The sequence below is a fragment of the Carassius carassius genome, chromosome 37 (assembly GCF_963082965.1).
Source record: "Carassius carassius chromosome 37, fCarCar2.1, whole genome shotgun sequence".
NCBI lineage: Eukaryota > Metazoa > Chordata > Actinopteri > Cypriniformes > Cyprinidae > Carassius > Carassius carassius.
The window spans coordinates 14,965,432-14,980,843 of NC_081791.1; the positions used below are offsets into that span (position 1 = coordinate 14,965,432).

The 15,412-nt window shown below is 36.4% G+C and overlaps 3 protein-coding genes across 4 annotated transcripts in view; 2 read left to right on the plus strand and 1 right to left on the minus strand.

The window, feature by feature from the left end:
* The window catches only part of LOC132118142 (transcription initiation factor TFIID subunit 13), a 254,939-nt gene that overhangs the window by 155,155 nt on the left and 84,372 nt on the right, over window positions 1-15,412 (minus strand). The window lies entirely within an intron of this gene.
* On the plus strand, window positions 1,187-9,910 carry LOC132118133 (rho guanine nucleotide exchange factor 3-like). 2 transcript variants are annotated; one of them, XM_059527697.1, is made up of 13 exons: window positions 1,187-1,392; window positions 1,588-1,645; window positions 1,758-1,820; window positions 3,154-3,198; window positions 3,476-3,583; window positions 3,681-3,845; window positions 4,271-4,333; window positions 4,406-4,502; window positions 4,584-4,660; window positions 6,099-6,356; window positions 7,075-7,245; window positions 7,360-7,552; window positions 8,929-9,910. In XM_059527697.1, exons 1-13 carry the CDS (start codon window positions 1,337-1,339, stop codon window positions 9,174-9,176), a joined length of 1,602 nt encoding a protein of 533 aa, XP_059383680.1. In that variant the 5' UTR covers window positions 1,187-1,336; the 3' UTR covers window positions 9,177-9,910. The 2 variants fall into 2 exon arrangements, with proteins under 2 accessions (XP_059383680.1, XP_059383681.1); XM_059527698.1 differs by lacking the exon at window positions 1,758-1,820.
* On the plus strand, window positions 10,683-15,355 carry usp21 (ubiquitin specific peptidase 21). Its single transcript, XM_059527029.1, has 13 exons — window positions 10,683-10,832; window positions 11,340-11,523; window positions 11,927-11,980; window positions 12,059-12,176; window positions 12,316-12,430; window positions 12,602-12,724; window positions 12,805-12,869; window positions 13,976-14,079; window positions 14,161-14,247; window positions 14,330-14,408; window positions 14,518-14,625; window positions 14,716-14,830; window positions 15,023-15,355. Exons 2-13 carry the CDS (start codon window positions 11,368-11,370, stop codon window positions 15,111-15,113), a joined length of 1,215 nt encoding a protein of 404 aa, XP_059383012.1. The 5' UTR covers window positions 10,683-10,832; window positions 11,340-11,367; the 3' UTR covers window positions 15,114-15,355.

Genomic DNA, 15,412 nt, shown 5'->3' on the forward strand with positions numbered 1-15,412 from the left:
CACATTACAGAATCATTCTGCAGGTTATCGTCTTTCAAGTGCATGTGGGTGCACTTCATGTGGTTATGTCACTTTTCAAGCATGGGTACAATTTTAAACCTAACCCCTTAACTGTCACCCCGTCCCGAATACGGGATGCCTACGTTTACTTCACTATATTACAATCAAATCTAATCTAATCTTGACAAACTATATATCGTTGGAAAGGTCTAAGACTCCCAAATATATATTTTACCAATATTTTTTGTTACAAATTATGTAGGAAAAGTAATAGATTAATTTATGACGAGTGAAAAATCAAAAATCTACATTATAACAGGAGCTTTGACCTTTGTTTTAAAAAAATGACTTCTTCGTTTCCTTTTTCTCTATCACATTTTAGAAATCATCAAATTATATATCACTTGAAAACATAAAATCTTAAAATTCATCCTTTAAATCCCATTTTAAAATCAGACATTGCATTACCATGTAAATAGAAATGTGTATCATGCACATTTAAGTCTATCTTCAAAAACGTGAGTGACAGTTAAGGGGTTTGGCTTTGACTGACCTAGCATCTGAAGTAGCATTTTAAATACAGTAAATATCCAGATAGTTATCCACTTTGCTGACTGCATTGCCAATCTCAGCCATTAAACCCTGTTACTATCAGAAAAAAAATATTTTTTTTTAACAAACTATCATTGGTCCCAAAATGATGATTGCATGACTGCTGTTTTTAGGCTACATTTACGTTATTTAGATGTCTTAAACTTATCAAAACGTGTAACTACATAGCAATGGAAACCACTAGAGTATTTAACCTCCTGAAGGTTATGCACCTCATTTCCCAGACATTTGATGGAGAAAAAAAAATACTTATTTTTATTTTAGGCCATAGCTTTTTATTTTTTTTTCTTCCTGACATGCTTCAAGGCGAGCCTAATTTCTGTCATACTGAGCCAGTCCAGACCTAATCAACTGAGCAGTAGACTCCACTGTATTATTTTCAGAAGTGGGTCAGAAGATTTGCTTAACTCCGTCCTCTTCAGTTATATGTGGCTGGTGTAATTGCACACAGACTCAAAGATCTGTGAAGATGTTCAGAGAGGTTGATTTGTCTTCATTCTGCCTGACAACAGGAAGTACACGTTTTTTTTCTGACACAGGATGTGGTTTCAGACATGCAAGTGTAAGAGGAAGAGGGGAGGGCTGGGAGAGAGTGCACATTATCTTTTTGGTCTTTTCTTTAAAAAGTGGGTCCAGGTGCTTCTAAGATTTATGGTCTGATTTTTGTAATGTAATATTCTTATAGTTACTGCTGTTTCTTTTCACAAACACTTTTGGAGATGCTATGAGAGAGGGAAAGATGGAACTTGAAGAGACGGAGGTTGATACATCACCTTCCTGGTATGACTTTTTCACAAATTAACAAGTTGCTCAAACTAAAAGACATTCTGATCAGCTGTAGTGGCCTATAAACTCACTAAATCTAGTAGCTGTTCACTAATGAGCTAACAGATACTCATTTAAATCATACACCTAAGATAATACATTCATGTCTTTTTCAGTGACCTATTTCCACTTTATTTGATTCGCATTCAGGTCTCCTGTATCTAGAGAAAGGCTCCTCACATGCGCCAACCTTTCAGATATAACAGGGGTAAGTTTCGTTTTGGTCATAGATCCTGTGCATATTTTGATGGACAGACCTTAAACTGTAGGTCTTGCTCCTTTGAGGAACACCAATGTGTTATCTGTTGGTTTCTGAGCAGAAGAAAAGAAAACAAGACCCAAGTAGTGATGCTGAGCATTCAGCCCGAATCTTGGAGGACTGTGTAAGTTGTTATCTATGATATAAGATGCAACATGCCTGATCTAAGTATGTTGTAAATCATTCTGACATAGTCTTATAGAGTACTAGATGTTTGAATGTGATTGTTTGAGCATCTGTTACAAAAACAGCCACGATATTTCCTGTTAGTCTCTCTTTTGATGATCTAAAGATAATGTACTCAGCGGTTAAAGTTCTTCTCTATATATTTTTACTTAATCATTGATTATGTGTGAAGATTAATGTACGTGGGTTGAAGAGTCTGACATGGTGAAGGTGGTCTACCTGTTTGTGCTCTACACCGGAAACTTGTTGAGACCAGGTGACAATCCATGGTTTTCACGGTCTGTTGCACAAGACATCTAGAAAAGATCCTTCATCCTTAAAGAGAAATTAAGAAAGATTACAGTAAAAGAATGAAGCAACTTGTGCTCAGCTGTGAGGAAAAAGCTGACAAGAAAAAAAGCTTTACAACTCCGTTTCCGGTCTGAATCTGCATGCACATAGTCTGGATGATAGCGGTTCAGTCTCACTTGCTGCTGTTGCTGTTTCTTCACATACTGGACTTTTAGAAAAGAAACACACTCACTAATAATAAAACACCTGAAATAATGAACGGGTTTAAGCCGTTAATACAGGCTAGAAATACAACACTACTTCAATACTGTAAAAACCAATTCGAATCTAGGACCAGAACCATATGTTTTCCAAAATTCAGATTCTGTTGTGAAAATGGCCTAGTTTTGCTAAGGCGAAGTTTACAGTTAGAATTGAATGTACCCTTAATACATTGCCATTCGTACATTTTGAATAGTTTTCATAATTGCGGCTTGATTAGAATTGGTGCAAAAAAAAAAAAGGCATTAACAAATTAGAAAAGTTGATCAAACTTCTTTAAATAAAAAAAAGTTACTGTGGAAATGACATCATAATTTGTCAGATTTTGATAGAAAATAAACTTAGAAATGTATTTTTTTTTTATTATCATAGATTTTTAAATAAATAGATTTTTTTTTTAACAGATTTTTTATGACATATTTTAGTAATGAACTCTTGGTCTGTGGTAAGGGTACTCATAAATTGAGTTAAAAAAACAAAAAAGATAAATGCTGGAAAATGCTTCCAAATTCATTATAACATAACCGTGGCTGTACTGAAAAAACACACACTGATTTGTGAGTAAAAATCTTTGTGTTCTGTGTTATTATTCTGTTACTGATGTATTCACTGATATTTGGTGGAATAAACTCAAACAGAGCGTATAGGTTTGCTGCTTTCATCTGCATGTGGTTATATGCTTGTGCTGACATCTGTGCTACGCTACACGTCTCTTTCAGGAAGACGATGACTTTCCCATCAGTGACCACATACAAGATTCTGAGGTACAGAAATTAATATGCATCCTTGTTCTAGTACATTTCTGCTCCTGTGCAGTAACGGTCCATAAACCTTTACAGTTGTCAAAACATCATGATCAAATCTGATAAAGCTCAAATTTCATTACTGAACCATGCACCATTTCAGTTAACTTTCTCAGTTTCAGTGGATGCCTTAGTGTTGCATGCTAGATATTTTTAATGGTCCACAATACAATTAAACTTAATGATACAAGTAGATTTTAACCATCACCCTTATTCTCTGCTGTTGGCTTCTTATTAGGGTCCATGTAACAAAAGAGTCAAACCAGTAGATAAAAGTGCTTTAGTCACTGGGATTATAGCACCTGTGAAGACCCCAGCACTGAAACGCTTGGGCCAGTCCATACAGGTACAATAAACCTCTTCATGCACTCAACTTTTCTCATCCATCTTGAATATGTATACATATATATTCATATTAACGAATGTTTGTTTATTATCCTCAGCGTTCTATCAGTTTCCGGACAGAGGCCCGGCCGTTGCCCCCAATGCCAATAAGAACCCGTCAGAAGGCCTCTTCATTTCCACGCCGTCGGAACAGCCAGCTGTGGAGTGATACAGTTGACAGTCTGAGCCACGAGCTCAGTACCAAAGAGATCAAGAGACAAGAGGTGTGAAAAGCTGCTTGAGTTAACGCCACAACACAGAGACATGCTGCATACTATTTAAAGTTGATATTTTTCATGATGTAATTCAGTTCTTGGTTAATAAGATACAGTTTAAAGCATCAGACTGGTAGTTTTGGCTCGTGTACCTTAATACCTTTTTAAAGAGCTTTCAGTGGCCTTAGTTGTGAAACAGGAAGTGAGCTGGTATACAAAGCCATGTTCTCTATTTCAGTGTCAGAATTTCCTCTGTAAGGCTCTACCACACACTGCCAAACTGACTGGTAGCTTGTGACAGTAGCGCAGTTATAAAAGTGTGTGAATTTGTGGTATCTTCTATTTATGTAAGGCCTAATGAGGTTAGCTCTACCTTGTATAGTTTTTACCCTTCATTTATGTATTATTTGCCTCTTTATTATCTTCGCCTGCAGGTAATCTATGAGTTAACCCAGGGTGAGAAACAGCTCATCGAGGATCTAAGTCTAGTGAAAAAGGTTTGTGCAGAATTCAGAAGGTTTGTTTCTACTGTCTTTATGGAGTGAATTTCATTTGAGCTCTCCTGACAGGTGTATTATGAACCAATGCTGAAATTAGACATCATGACAGAAAGTGAGCTGGGACAGATATTTGGAACCCTTGACTCTTTAATACCCCTTCATGAAGGTAAACGAACAAAGTGCACTCATTGTAGTTGTTTCTTTGAGACATAATGGTGTATTCACAATTGTTGACCTGTGCATTTAGATCTTTTAGCTCGTCTTGAAGGTCTTCGTGGAGCAGAGAAGACTGTGCAAGAGGTCGGCCCGACCATGATGGACTGGGTCAGTCTAATGTTTGACAGCCTACCAACGTGTAAAGATGATAACAACACATTGTTGTAGTCCATTTTTCTTTAAACATTGCTATTATCAATGCAACTCTAAAGGCCCATTCACATCAAGGATGATAAACAAAACTGTGAAGTTTCAATTATCGTTCAAATTCTGTGAGAAAAGGGGAAGAGTATGGAAGCCTATTTCCACCACAAATAAAAATAATAATAAACAAGGTAATCGCGACATTTAACCTCACAATTGTGAAATTGTGTATCACAATGTATACTTTGTTCCTCAAAATTCTTTTTTTAAAGTTCTATTTTTGGGCTATTATGCCTTTAATGGACAGGACAGTAGAGAGCAGACAGGAAAGCAATGGGTGGAGAGAGGGGAGCGGGATCGCCAAAGGATCTAGAGACGGGATTCAAACTTGATTCACCCAGAGCACAGTTATCATATTTGTCGACTCGGCACGCTAACCACGAGGCTATTGGCGCCTCGACTTTTGACTATTTCTCACAATTCTAGGGAGCAATAAAAAGCAGAGAATTGCAAGAAATTAACTCAGAATTCTTAGAGAACTGTCCAAATTTTGAGAGAGAAACTCAGAATTTTCCGAATAAACTTGAAAAAAAAATCCGAATTCGGACTTTGTTGTTTACTACATACAGAATTTTATACATATGTAACTGAAGTTTTATTTATAGTAGTAAATAAATAAGATATTGTTGTTGGTGTGAACGGCCTTAAAGGAACACTCATTTTCCAACTCCCCTAGAGTTAAACAGTTGAGTTTTACAGTTTTCGAATCCATTCAGCCGATCTCCGGGTCTGGCGGTAGCACTTTTAGCTTAGCATAGATCATTGAATCTGATTAGACCATTAGCATCTCGCTCAAAAATGACCAAAGAGTTTCTGTATTTTTCCTATTTAAAATTTGTACTAAGTTTTACATGTACTAAGACTGACGGAAAATGAATTTTCTAGGACGAAATGGCTAGGAACTATACTCTAATTCCTGCGTAATAATCTTTGCTTCTGTACCATGGGTGCAGCAGGCGCAGTGAAATATTACACAGCACCTGAAAATCGTCCTAGAAAATCACAACTTTTCATTTTCTGTCAGTCTTAGCACGGATGTAACTACAGAATAGTCAAGTTTTACATAGGAAAAATATTGAAACTCTTTGGTCAAATTTTGAGTGAGATGCTAACGGTCTAATCAGATTCAATGATCTATGCTAAGCTAAACTAAAAAGTGCACCCGCCAGACCCGGAGATCGGCTGAATGGTTTCGAAAAATAGTAAAACCCAACTGTTTAACTCTAGGGTAGTTGGAAAATGAGCCTATTTTCAAAAAAAGTGAAGTGTTCTTTTAAATTTCACCCACGAACTTCAAGAAAATATTTGAATGGGTTATAAGCTCTTTGCTGTCTTTTCATAGTTTCCATGTCTGGAGGCATATATCACATACTGCTGTAACCAGGTTGGGGCAAAAGCTCTGCTCGATCAAAAGAAGCAGGACAGACGGGTCGAGCATTTCCTGCGGCTGTGCCAGGAGTCATCCTTCAGCAGAAAGTTAGACCTGTGGAACTTTTTAGACTTGCCTCGCAGCAGGCTGGTGAAATATCCTCTGCTTTTAAAGGAGATTCAGAAGAGCACTCCACCTGATCATCCAGACGAGGAAGTGCTGCCACAGGCGGTGAGTTTAGATGCTTTCACATATAGCATACTAACACTGGATATGGATCCAAGTTACTTCTTCCTGAATTAATCATTAGGTACATCCCAAGTACCCAAATGATGCACTTAAATAACCGAAAAAACTTAAGTGTGGAATGTTGGACACTTCATGCATTCAACTGTCTCAACTTTAATTACTTTGCGAGGGGGGGGGGGTGCTATTAATGACAGAATAACCTTGTATAACCCTGCATGTTTGAGCACATGGTACGCAAGTACATAGAGTATAAGTGTATAGTGTAAAGTGCATCATTTGGCATTCAGTTAACGTGAATGAGTGATTTATAACATTGTTCACACATAAAGCCAAATGATTGGTGTTTAGACGCAATGCAGCTAACTTTATTGTTGCCTATAAACAAATGGTTGAGTGATTCAGTGATTCACTTTTCAAGACCCCTTTACCAGGGTTGCCAGATTTTGATGGTTAAACCCGCCCAATTGCTACTTAAAACTAATCCCCCGGTTTAAAAACATTTTTCGGTGGCATCCTCCTGATAAAAGTTGCATTCCAGTGTCTAAATATTAAGGTATTGGGGTTGCTTTATCCCGTGGACATGAAAAACATCCTGCAGAATGAGTGTTAAAGTAGCCCATTTTCCGCTGACTTGGCAACACTGCCTTCCACCTGATGTTGTAACACAGCAGCTAGTATATCCTTTTATTTCTTATCTCAGATGGAACTAATCCAAAGGATTATAACAGAAGTCAATCTTAAAACTGGAGAGGCTGAGTGTCAGTTTTACAGACGGGGGCTGTGCTACTCAGAAGATAGCCAGAGGGTTTCAGAAATCCAGGCATCTCGTTTTTTATACTGCCATGGTGAACTGAAGAGTACTAAAGGACAGGTAACTAATCTAAATGGATATTTTATCTATTCAACAAATGTATAGCAGATCTTTCCAGTGTTTAAATTAAAAACAATCCACACAAATATTTTCCTTCTCATTTTTCCTCTCTAGAAGCTGCATGTGTTCCTCTTTGAGCTGGTATTGGTTTTGACCCGACCAATGGCCCAGGATAGGGAAGGACCAGTCCAGTTCCAGGTGTATCGTCAGCCCCTCCCAGCTGCTCACCTCCATCTGGAGGACCTACCTGATGGAGAGCCAAGCAGCTCTGGATCCTTTCGTGGGGCTTTTACGGGCAATGACAAAGGTAGCAGCATTGCATCTTACACTTATAATCATTTATTTATTTAATTGATTTCATTTGAAAGCATATGACGCATACAGTGTTGCAATAAAATGATTACCATTGAAAATAGAATAAACCGATTATTTAGTTTAACAGCAGCAAAGTGTTTAATTTATTTTTTTAATGTTAAATTAAATTTTTTTTTATTATTATATGATATTCAATATTTACATATTTCTGGTATTTAAATATATGTTTTAAAATAATAGAACACAATGTAAACATTTATTTAGTTTTATTAAATTGCTTAATGCTTTCTGCATGCATGTCATGTAAAGGATGGCAATTAAATGATTAAAATGGAAGAGATATGAATTTGAATAAATTTTTTCTTGCAGTAAAAAATATTATTTAAATTTACTAGTGAGTAAACATTATTTTAAAACAGTTACCGTCATATCAATTTAGTTTGACAAAAGTGTTGTTAAATTATTTTCACAAGCAACATAAATTGTTCAAATTTTCAATATTAATTTCCAAATGATTCAATATTTAAAATGTTAAAATAATTACATTTTAATAAGTACATTTTTATTTACTATTGCTTTTATAATGCATGCATTAGAGGCTTAAATGTTTAATTGTTTTGTAATTCTATATGCTTTTAAAGGGATAGTTCACCCAAAAATCCAAATTTTGTCATTAATAACTCACCCTCATGTTGTTTCAAACCCGTAAGACCTCCATTTATCTTCGGAACAGAGTTTAAGATATTTTATTTAATATATTTTATTTAAGATATTTTAGTTTTTTTTATTATATTTAGTCCGAGAGCTCTCAGTCCCTCCATTGAAGCTGTGTGTACGGTATACTGTCCATGTCCAGAAAGGTAAGAAAAACATCATCAATGTAGTCCATGTGACATCAGAGGGTCAGTTAGAATATTTTGAATCATCTAAAATACATTTTGGTCCAAAAATAGCAAAAACTACGACTTTATTCATCATTGTCTTCTCTTCCGGGTCTGTTGTAAGACAGTTCAAAACAAAGCAGTTTGTGATATCCAGTTCGCGAACGAGTCACTCGATGTAACCGGATCTTTTTGAACCAGTTTACCAAATCGAACTGAATCATTTTAAACGGTTCGTGTCTCCAATACACATTAATCCACAAATGACTTAAACTCTTAACTTTTTTTAATGTGGCTGACACTCCCTCTGAGTTCAAACAAACCAATATCCCGGAGTAATGCATTTACTCAAACAGTACACTGACTGAACTGCTGTGAAGAGAGAGATGAACACCGAGCTGAGCCAGATAATGACTCGTTCGAAAATTGTGTTTTAATTGCTTTCACTTCATTCTAATACTACATTTTATTCCTAATTCCCTTGCAGTGAAGAACTGTTTTCGTGTGAGTGCCACGGGGCGCTCCAAGCCTCAATCCCACAGCCTGCAGGCTAATGACTCCTTCAATAAGCAGCAATGGATTTCATGTCTGCGCCAAGCAATGGTCCAGTCACGGGACAGACAGGCTCAAAGCAGTCACTGCAAACCCTCCAAGCGTTTAAGCCCTGAGCCTGCACTCACTAACAACATTGCTGAACTCAACCTTAACTCTGATGTGGAGATGCCAGACACATAGACCAGGGCCACCGGTGCTTTCCAGTTCAATGGTTCATTCACAGACACAGAGTTTCACTGTTATTGTGAGTGAGACAGCCGACTTTCTCAGGACAACACACAGTTGCTGTCTTGCACCCTGTCAAGAAACTGTGAAAATAACGTCATGTAGCTATATTTGTATTCTTCACGTGGATGTTTTTTTGTTGTCAGATGTCTCATAAGGAGAATATTTCATATTAGATTTATGCTTCTTGCTTAACCTGTTTCTTTTTCTTTTACATTGAGAATACTGTGTGATGTTTCTTGAATATATTTAAATGACATAAGGCTATGGGCCATGAGAACTATCTCTCAGTTCCTCATTCCTTTAAATTGTGCCCCATTTCTGTTTCATATAGTTAATAAACAACAACATTTGTGCAATCTGAACGGTAAGATCTTAGATGAGTCCAGGATTTTAGGCATTGAATTTTGGTAGCATCAGAGCTAACAGTTCTGCAAGTCTTTCACTGATATAACCTGAATATAGCCAAAATGCTTATTTTCTCTGTATTTACTATATTTATGTTTTACCTTGAAATGTCTGATTCAAAATTCATTCTGATGGTACAGTGAATAATAAGGCGAACGGCTTCTTTCCAACACTCACCTCATATCTCTGTTGTAGAAGTGTGTAAGTTTGGAGAGTGGGTATGAAATTTTGGCTAAAAGGCAGATCGCTTTACTGCAGCAATAAATGCACGTGTACAGCAATCCACTGTTATTAAGATTCATTTATCTATAGGGGACCCCAAAGTCGCAAAAATACATGCAACTATATGCAGTTGCTTTATAGGTATTCTGTGCCACTTCTATGCCAAAAGGAATTCGCTCCCATTATCATTTCAGTGCCATAATCATTACCGTTTTGTTTTCAATAAACTGACAACTTCCATAAAAAAGGACTTGATTATTTTCATTTTTATTTTAATTCTCAAAGCAGCAGTATTACTAACATTAATTTCATTTATTAGATTAGTGCTAGTTTTTACTTTTTACTAGTTTTTATTTATACTATATCGTATGAACCCTTTTTTTTTCTTTAGCAAGAAAATATGATCAACAAAAATACAATATTGGACTGAATTAAGAAGCAAAAGTATATTTTATGGATACACAAGCATGCAAAACCACTGCTAGAGACAACATACACTAGTGTCAACATTTTACTCAAAATAAAATACAGCAATTTTGACTTCCACAACTTCCTAGTGTGACAACTAACCCCATTTTCGCCTACTAATATAGTTAAGACTATTTCTCTCCATTAACATTTATAACACACTGCGATAGATACTACAGACATTCAGTATTTATTTTATAACATTCTGCAGTTGTAGTTTACTATAGTGACTGTGAGTAGCATGCATACAATGTCTCCTCAGTGTCAAAGCTGTTCTTAAGCAAAGGCGAAGACATGGCTAATTATAGAAGGTCCTAAAGAGAGAGGAAAGATTAGCCATGATTAAAGCTTGTTCACAAACACAGCGACAGGACAGACAGGTGAACAGCAGGTGTAATGAGAGCACAGTAACGCTTATACACATTCAATTTGAGATTGATGTTTGGATAGAAAGACTGACTCTCATTGACCATCAGTCGGAAAATAAGTGGAGACCATACTGTGTTTTGAAGGGTGAGTAAACAAATGTTTATGCGATCATGTAATGTAATTAATGCAATATTATTGAAAATATAGACTACCTTTTAAAAAAACCTTTAATATACCTTTTTGTTTTGTTTTGCTGTTTTCCTTTTATAATTAACCAATGCTCAATGTTCTCTATCTCGCTGCAATTTTTATGTTTTTAAACTAACTATATTCTATGGCCAAGTGAAGTATCACTTCTCTCTTTATTCACTTTGCATGGGAAATAGTTGGTCAAAATCTATTAAAACAGATAATGTAGCAGCCTGCATGGTCTTTGATTAATTGACTTTTTTTTTTAAATGTCTTGACTGAAAATAAAATGTCAAGTTTACAGCTGACATACTGTCAAAGAATGTGACTATTATAAATATTCATGCTACAGTGCACGACTTAATCACAAACCAAAATTTTTAGCAATAGAACAATCCATATAGTTTGCTTAATGAATAAGATATTCAAAGAAATTTTCATTATTCATGATTTCATTCACAGGATCACTGGCAGGGCTGCAGACGTGATAATGCCAAGAGCTGAATCCACTGCAATGGACAACTCGTGTCAGGCCCTGTGCCGAAACTTAGTCACTCAAAATGGCCTTCAGCCAGAAAACGTGGACATTTCACAGTCTGTACTGTACACATCCATCATGGGACTCCTGCTGGTGAAAGACAACGAGGTGAAGCAGTGTTATGCCATTGACACATTCTGTCTGAAACCTGCCATATTAGTGTGTTTGACACATTGCATATATTATATATCTGCCTATTCTGTTAACTCTTATTTGCTGGAAAGAACAGGCTCAGCTTAACTGCGAACCATATTAAAAATTACCATTAAGAAAAAGCATAAAATACATGTGTTTTGGCACTTGTAGGTGCTCACCTCGAGTTAAGTATATCTGGACTTAACCTCAGTGTCATATATGATAGTGTCTTCCCTCTGTGATAATTGGATCATAGACCTATAAATGGACACTCAGTCACTGCAGGGGGGACAATAAATGGCAAACCTGTTGCCGCTTGTGATGTAATTGAGGAAGTCACACTGACAGTCATTTGCTGTCATTTTTCTTCATATAGAAAGAGCTGCAACTGGGAAATGGACAAGTTGGACTACGTAACGTTGGAAATACTGTATGTTCTAATTCAAAGACAGGTTTTAATGCTTATGTTTGCAAGAAAAAAATCTCAGATGCTCTCTTTTGTTTGTAGTGTTTCCTTAATGCGATCATGCAGTGTCTCTCTCACACTCGTAGTCTTCGGGACTACTGTCTGATGAGAACTTACCTTCAGGACAAACACTCCAACCAGGAACCTGTGCTTATGAATGGTAAGCACACTTCGGCTGTTATTTAATAAGGGGTGACGTGGTACAGTAAATCAAAATCTGAGTGGTTTGGGGCTGCATGGTTATACATTCCTCTACTAATCTACGTTCATAAATATATTTGTTGATGACTTTATTGTAGAATTCGCTAAAGTTTTGGCTGGCTTGTGGGAATGTGATGGTGGGGAAACCACAGTGAATCCTGGGAAGTTTTATCACGTCTTTAAAGATTCAGTGCCTTACTTCAGTGGCTATTGGTAGGTTCAATACAAATTATTACCGATATCTATCGAGATTTCTCTGATTAACACAATATTTAAAATATGTGCTAGGGTACTGGTGTTTAGAGATATCCTTCTCAGTTGTTATGCATATGATGATAATTTTGCAGACAAATAATCTATCCATTTCATTTCTCACTCACACAGTCAGGAGGATGCTCAGGAGTTTTTGCGGTTCCTCCTGGACAGGCTTCATACAGAAATTAACCGTCGTCCATCCAAACGTCCTGCAGTTATGGAAATTAAGGAACCAACATACACACGATTCAGGTAAGACAGATCTTGAAAGGAGCAAACTTACAGTATCTGGAGTAATTAAGAGGCTTTAAATCACTCATTGTCTCCTGCAGGATTTCAGAGGAGGCCTTTGCAATGTGGCAAAGGCATCTTGACAGGGATGACAGTAAAATTGTTGGTAAGCAGTAGCGCTGTTAAAATAATGATGTAATAAAAATCCGTTATACCAATAAATTTAATCAATAATTTTGCATGGATATATACACTGAACAAAATTATAAACGCAACACTTGTTTTTTCCCCCATTTTTCATAAGCTGCGACAAAACTTGCGACTTCTGTGGCATTGTGTTGTGATAAAACTGCACATTTTAGAGTGGCCTTTTATTGTGGCCAGTCTAAGGCACACCTGTGCAATAATCATGCTGTCTAATCAGCATCCTGATATGCCACAACTGTGAGGCAGATGGATTATTTCAGCAAAGGAGAAGTGCTCACTAATACAGATTTAGACAGATTTGTGAACAGTATTTGAGAGAAATAGGCCTGTTGTGTAACATAGAAAAAGTCTTAGATCTTTGAGTTCAGCTCATGAAAAATGGGGGCAAAAAAAATGTTGCGTTTATAATTTTGTTCAGTGTAAATCCCAGAGCAGATCTAGACATGTGGAGCTGGGGGAGGTGTAATGCACTACAGGACCAGCTTACAGTAAACTCTGAATCAGACTATTTAAATGTTGAGCAAACAGACTTATTGGCTGCAGAATCATCAGCGGCCAATCAGCTCTTGTCATGTAGTAAATTATAGGAATTCTAGATTGCATGTAAAAGACGTATCAGTTTGTGGAATCTAGAGTTTCATGACACAACTGGTTTGTTTGCATAACACCTTATTCATGCTTATGCCTGTGCTTTTTTTTTTGTTTTGTTTGTTTGTTTGTTTTTGTATGCAGAACCATTTGACCATTAAACTTTCAATACATTTCTGGATTTTATAGATTTTTATTTTATTTTATATTATATGTGAGTGTGTGTATTAATGATTAAAAACAGTAAAATACCAAAGTAAAATCAGTTAAAGTACTGTTAATTTAAATATAAACTTGCAATCATCATAATAATTTATATTTTTATTATTCGAGTCTGTTTATTAAGTAAATACAATAAAAAAAATATTTTATTATTCTATTTTATTTTCTTCCTCTTCTTTTTTTTTTTTTTTTTTTTTTTACTTCTGTCCATTTTAAAGCCTGGTGCTCAAATGTTTTTTTTCCCCTCTGTCACAGATTTGTTCTCCGGTCAGCTGCGCAGTTCTTTGCACTGTTCAGTCTGCTCTCATTACTCCAACACCTTTGACGTGTTTTGTGACCTGTCACTCCCCATCCCAAAGGTAACACTCCCAGGCCCTGTCCTCATCTATTCTGGCATTGTGCAGATGATGTGTCATCATCTTTGTTTGTGTGTATTGCAGAAGAGTGATTATGGACGAACCGTCACACTGAGAGAGTGTCTAGACCTCTTTTCACAAGAGGAAAAACTTGATCAAGAAAACTCCCCAGTGAGTGAAAAGCATGGCCAGTTTTTGCTTGCATTTAAAATGGGAGTTTCTACTGATACCCATGGATGTGTATGTTTCTTAGATGTGTGAGCGGTGTAACCGTTGCACTGAGAGCACAAAGAGACTGTCCATCCAAAGGTTCCCTAGAATCCTCGTAATACGTATCCTTTTCAGTTAGTCAGAAGGTTAATTTATGCGGGTGTAAGTGTAAGGTCTTGTGACCAAGTACATGCTTTACAAAAGGTGCATTGACTTAACTTCCCATCTCAGACTTAAATCGATTTGCCATGTCAAGGTACTCAATCTCAAATAGCACAGTGCCCGTGTCTTTCCCTCTGAATGAGCTGGATTTAGGGCCATTTGGACCTGTTGACTGTGGTGAGATGTTAATATCTGAAAAAGTTTAATGCACATCATAAATTTTGGGTCTTGTTATAAACTGAAATATTACCGAATGTTTGCTTTCAGGTCCAGTGCTGTATGATCTTTATGCAGTATGCAATCATTCAGGCACAGTAAATATGGGTCACTACACGGCTGCTTGTCGAGAGGAGGAGGGCTGGTGCTACTATAATGACTCATGGTAGGTGCAGACCTGTTTTCAATATAAAATAATGGTATTAAAAGGCTAGTTTTCTCACAATATACAAGAATAGTAATTTGCTCCTATTAAAGATAATATAGACAAATTATATTATTTGTTTGTTTGATGATGTTAGAATATTTTTATAGTACTAGAAAATGTGTAAACATTAATGCTCTGTTTCTTTTACAGTGTTGGTGAAATAACAGAGGAGAAGCTTCAGTCCAATCAGGCATATGTTCTCTTCTATGAGCGCAAAAGCTTCAATATCACCAGGAAATGAGGGCAGAGAGGGTGCTGTTATGAGAGACTTCTGTAATTATCTGGCAAATTTCAGATACCACTGAAAAAATGTTGCATTGTGATGTTGGGAGAAAGTGAATGAGCTTGAAAAATACTGGTCAATTTACATGATTAAGTTTCATTGTAAATCCATGATAATGAGGTATTTTTACTACACTAAACAATGTGTTTTATTAACTCAGAAAAGCACATTCTTTTAGAAAAACATGCCTGTTGTATAAAAAAAACCTAGATATGAAATGACTTGTTTACACTGAAATAATGTTTTATTTTTTTCTG

Bases quoted from the DNA above. Each gene is read 5' to 3' on its own strand.
- usp21 (XM_059527029.1), top strand. From the start codon at position 11,368: ATGCCAAGAGCTGAATCCACTGCAATGGACAACTCGTGTCAGGCCCTG. The intron at 12,431-12,601 runs GTAGGTTCAATA...TCACTCACACAG, and splicing joins CCTTACTTCAGTGGCTATTG to TCAGGAGGATGCTCAGGAGT. The intron at 14,409-14,517 runs GTATCCTTTTCA...TTCCCATCTCAG, and splicing joins CCCTAGAATCCTCGTAATAC to ACTTAAATCGATTTGCCATG.
- LOC132118133 (XM_059527697.1), top strand. From the start codon at position 1,337: ATGAGAGAGGGAAAGATGGAACTTGAAGAGACGGAGGTTGATACATCA. The intron at 3,846-4,270 runs GTGTGAAAAGCT...CTTCGCCTGCAG, and splicing joins AAGAGATCAAGAGACAAGAG to GTAATCTATGAGTTAACCCA. The intron at 6,357-7,074 runs GTGAGTTTAGAT...TTCTTATCTCAG, and splicing joins AGGAAGTGCTGCCACAGGCG to ATGGAACTAATCCAAAGGAT.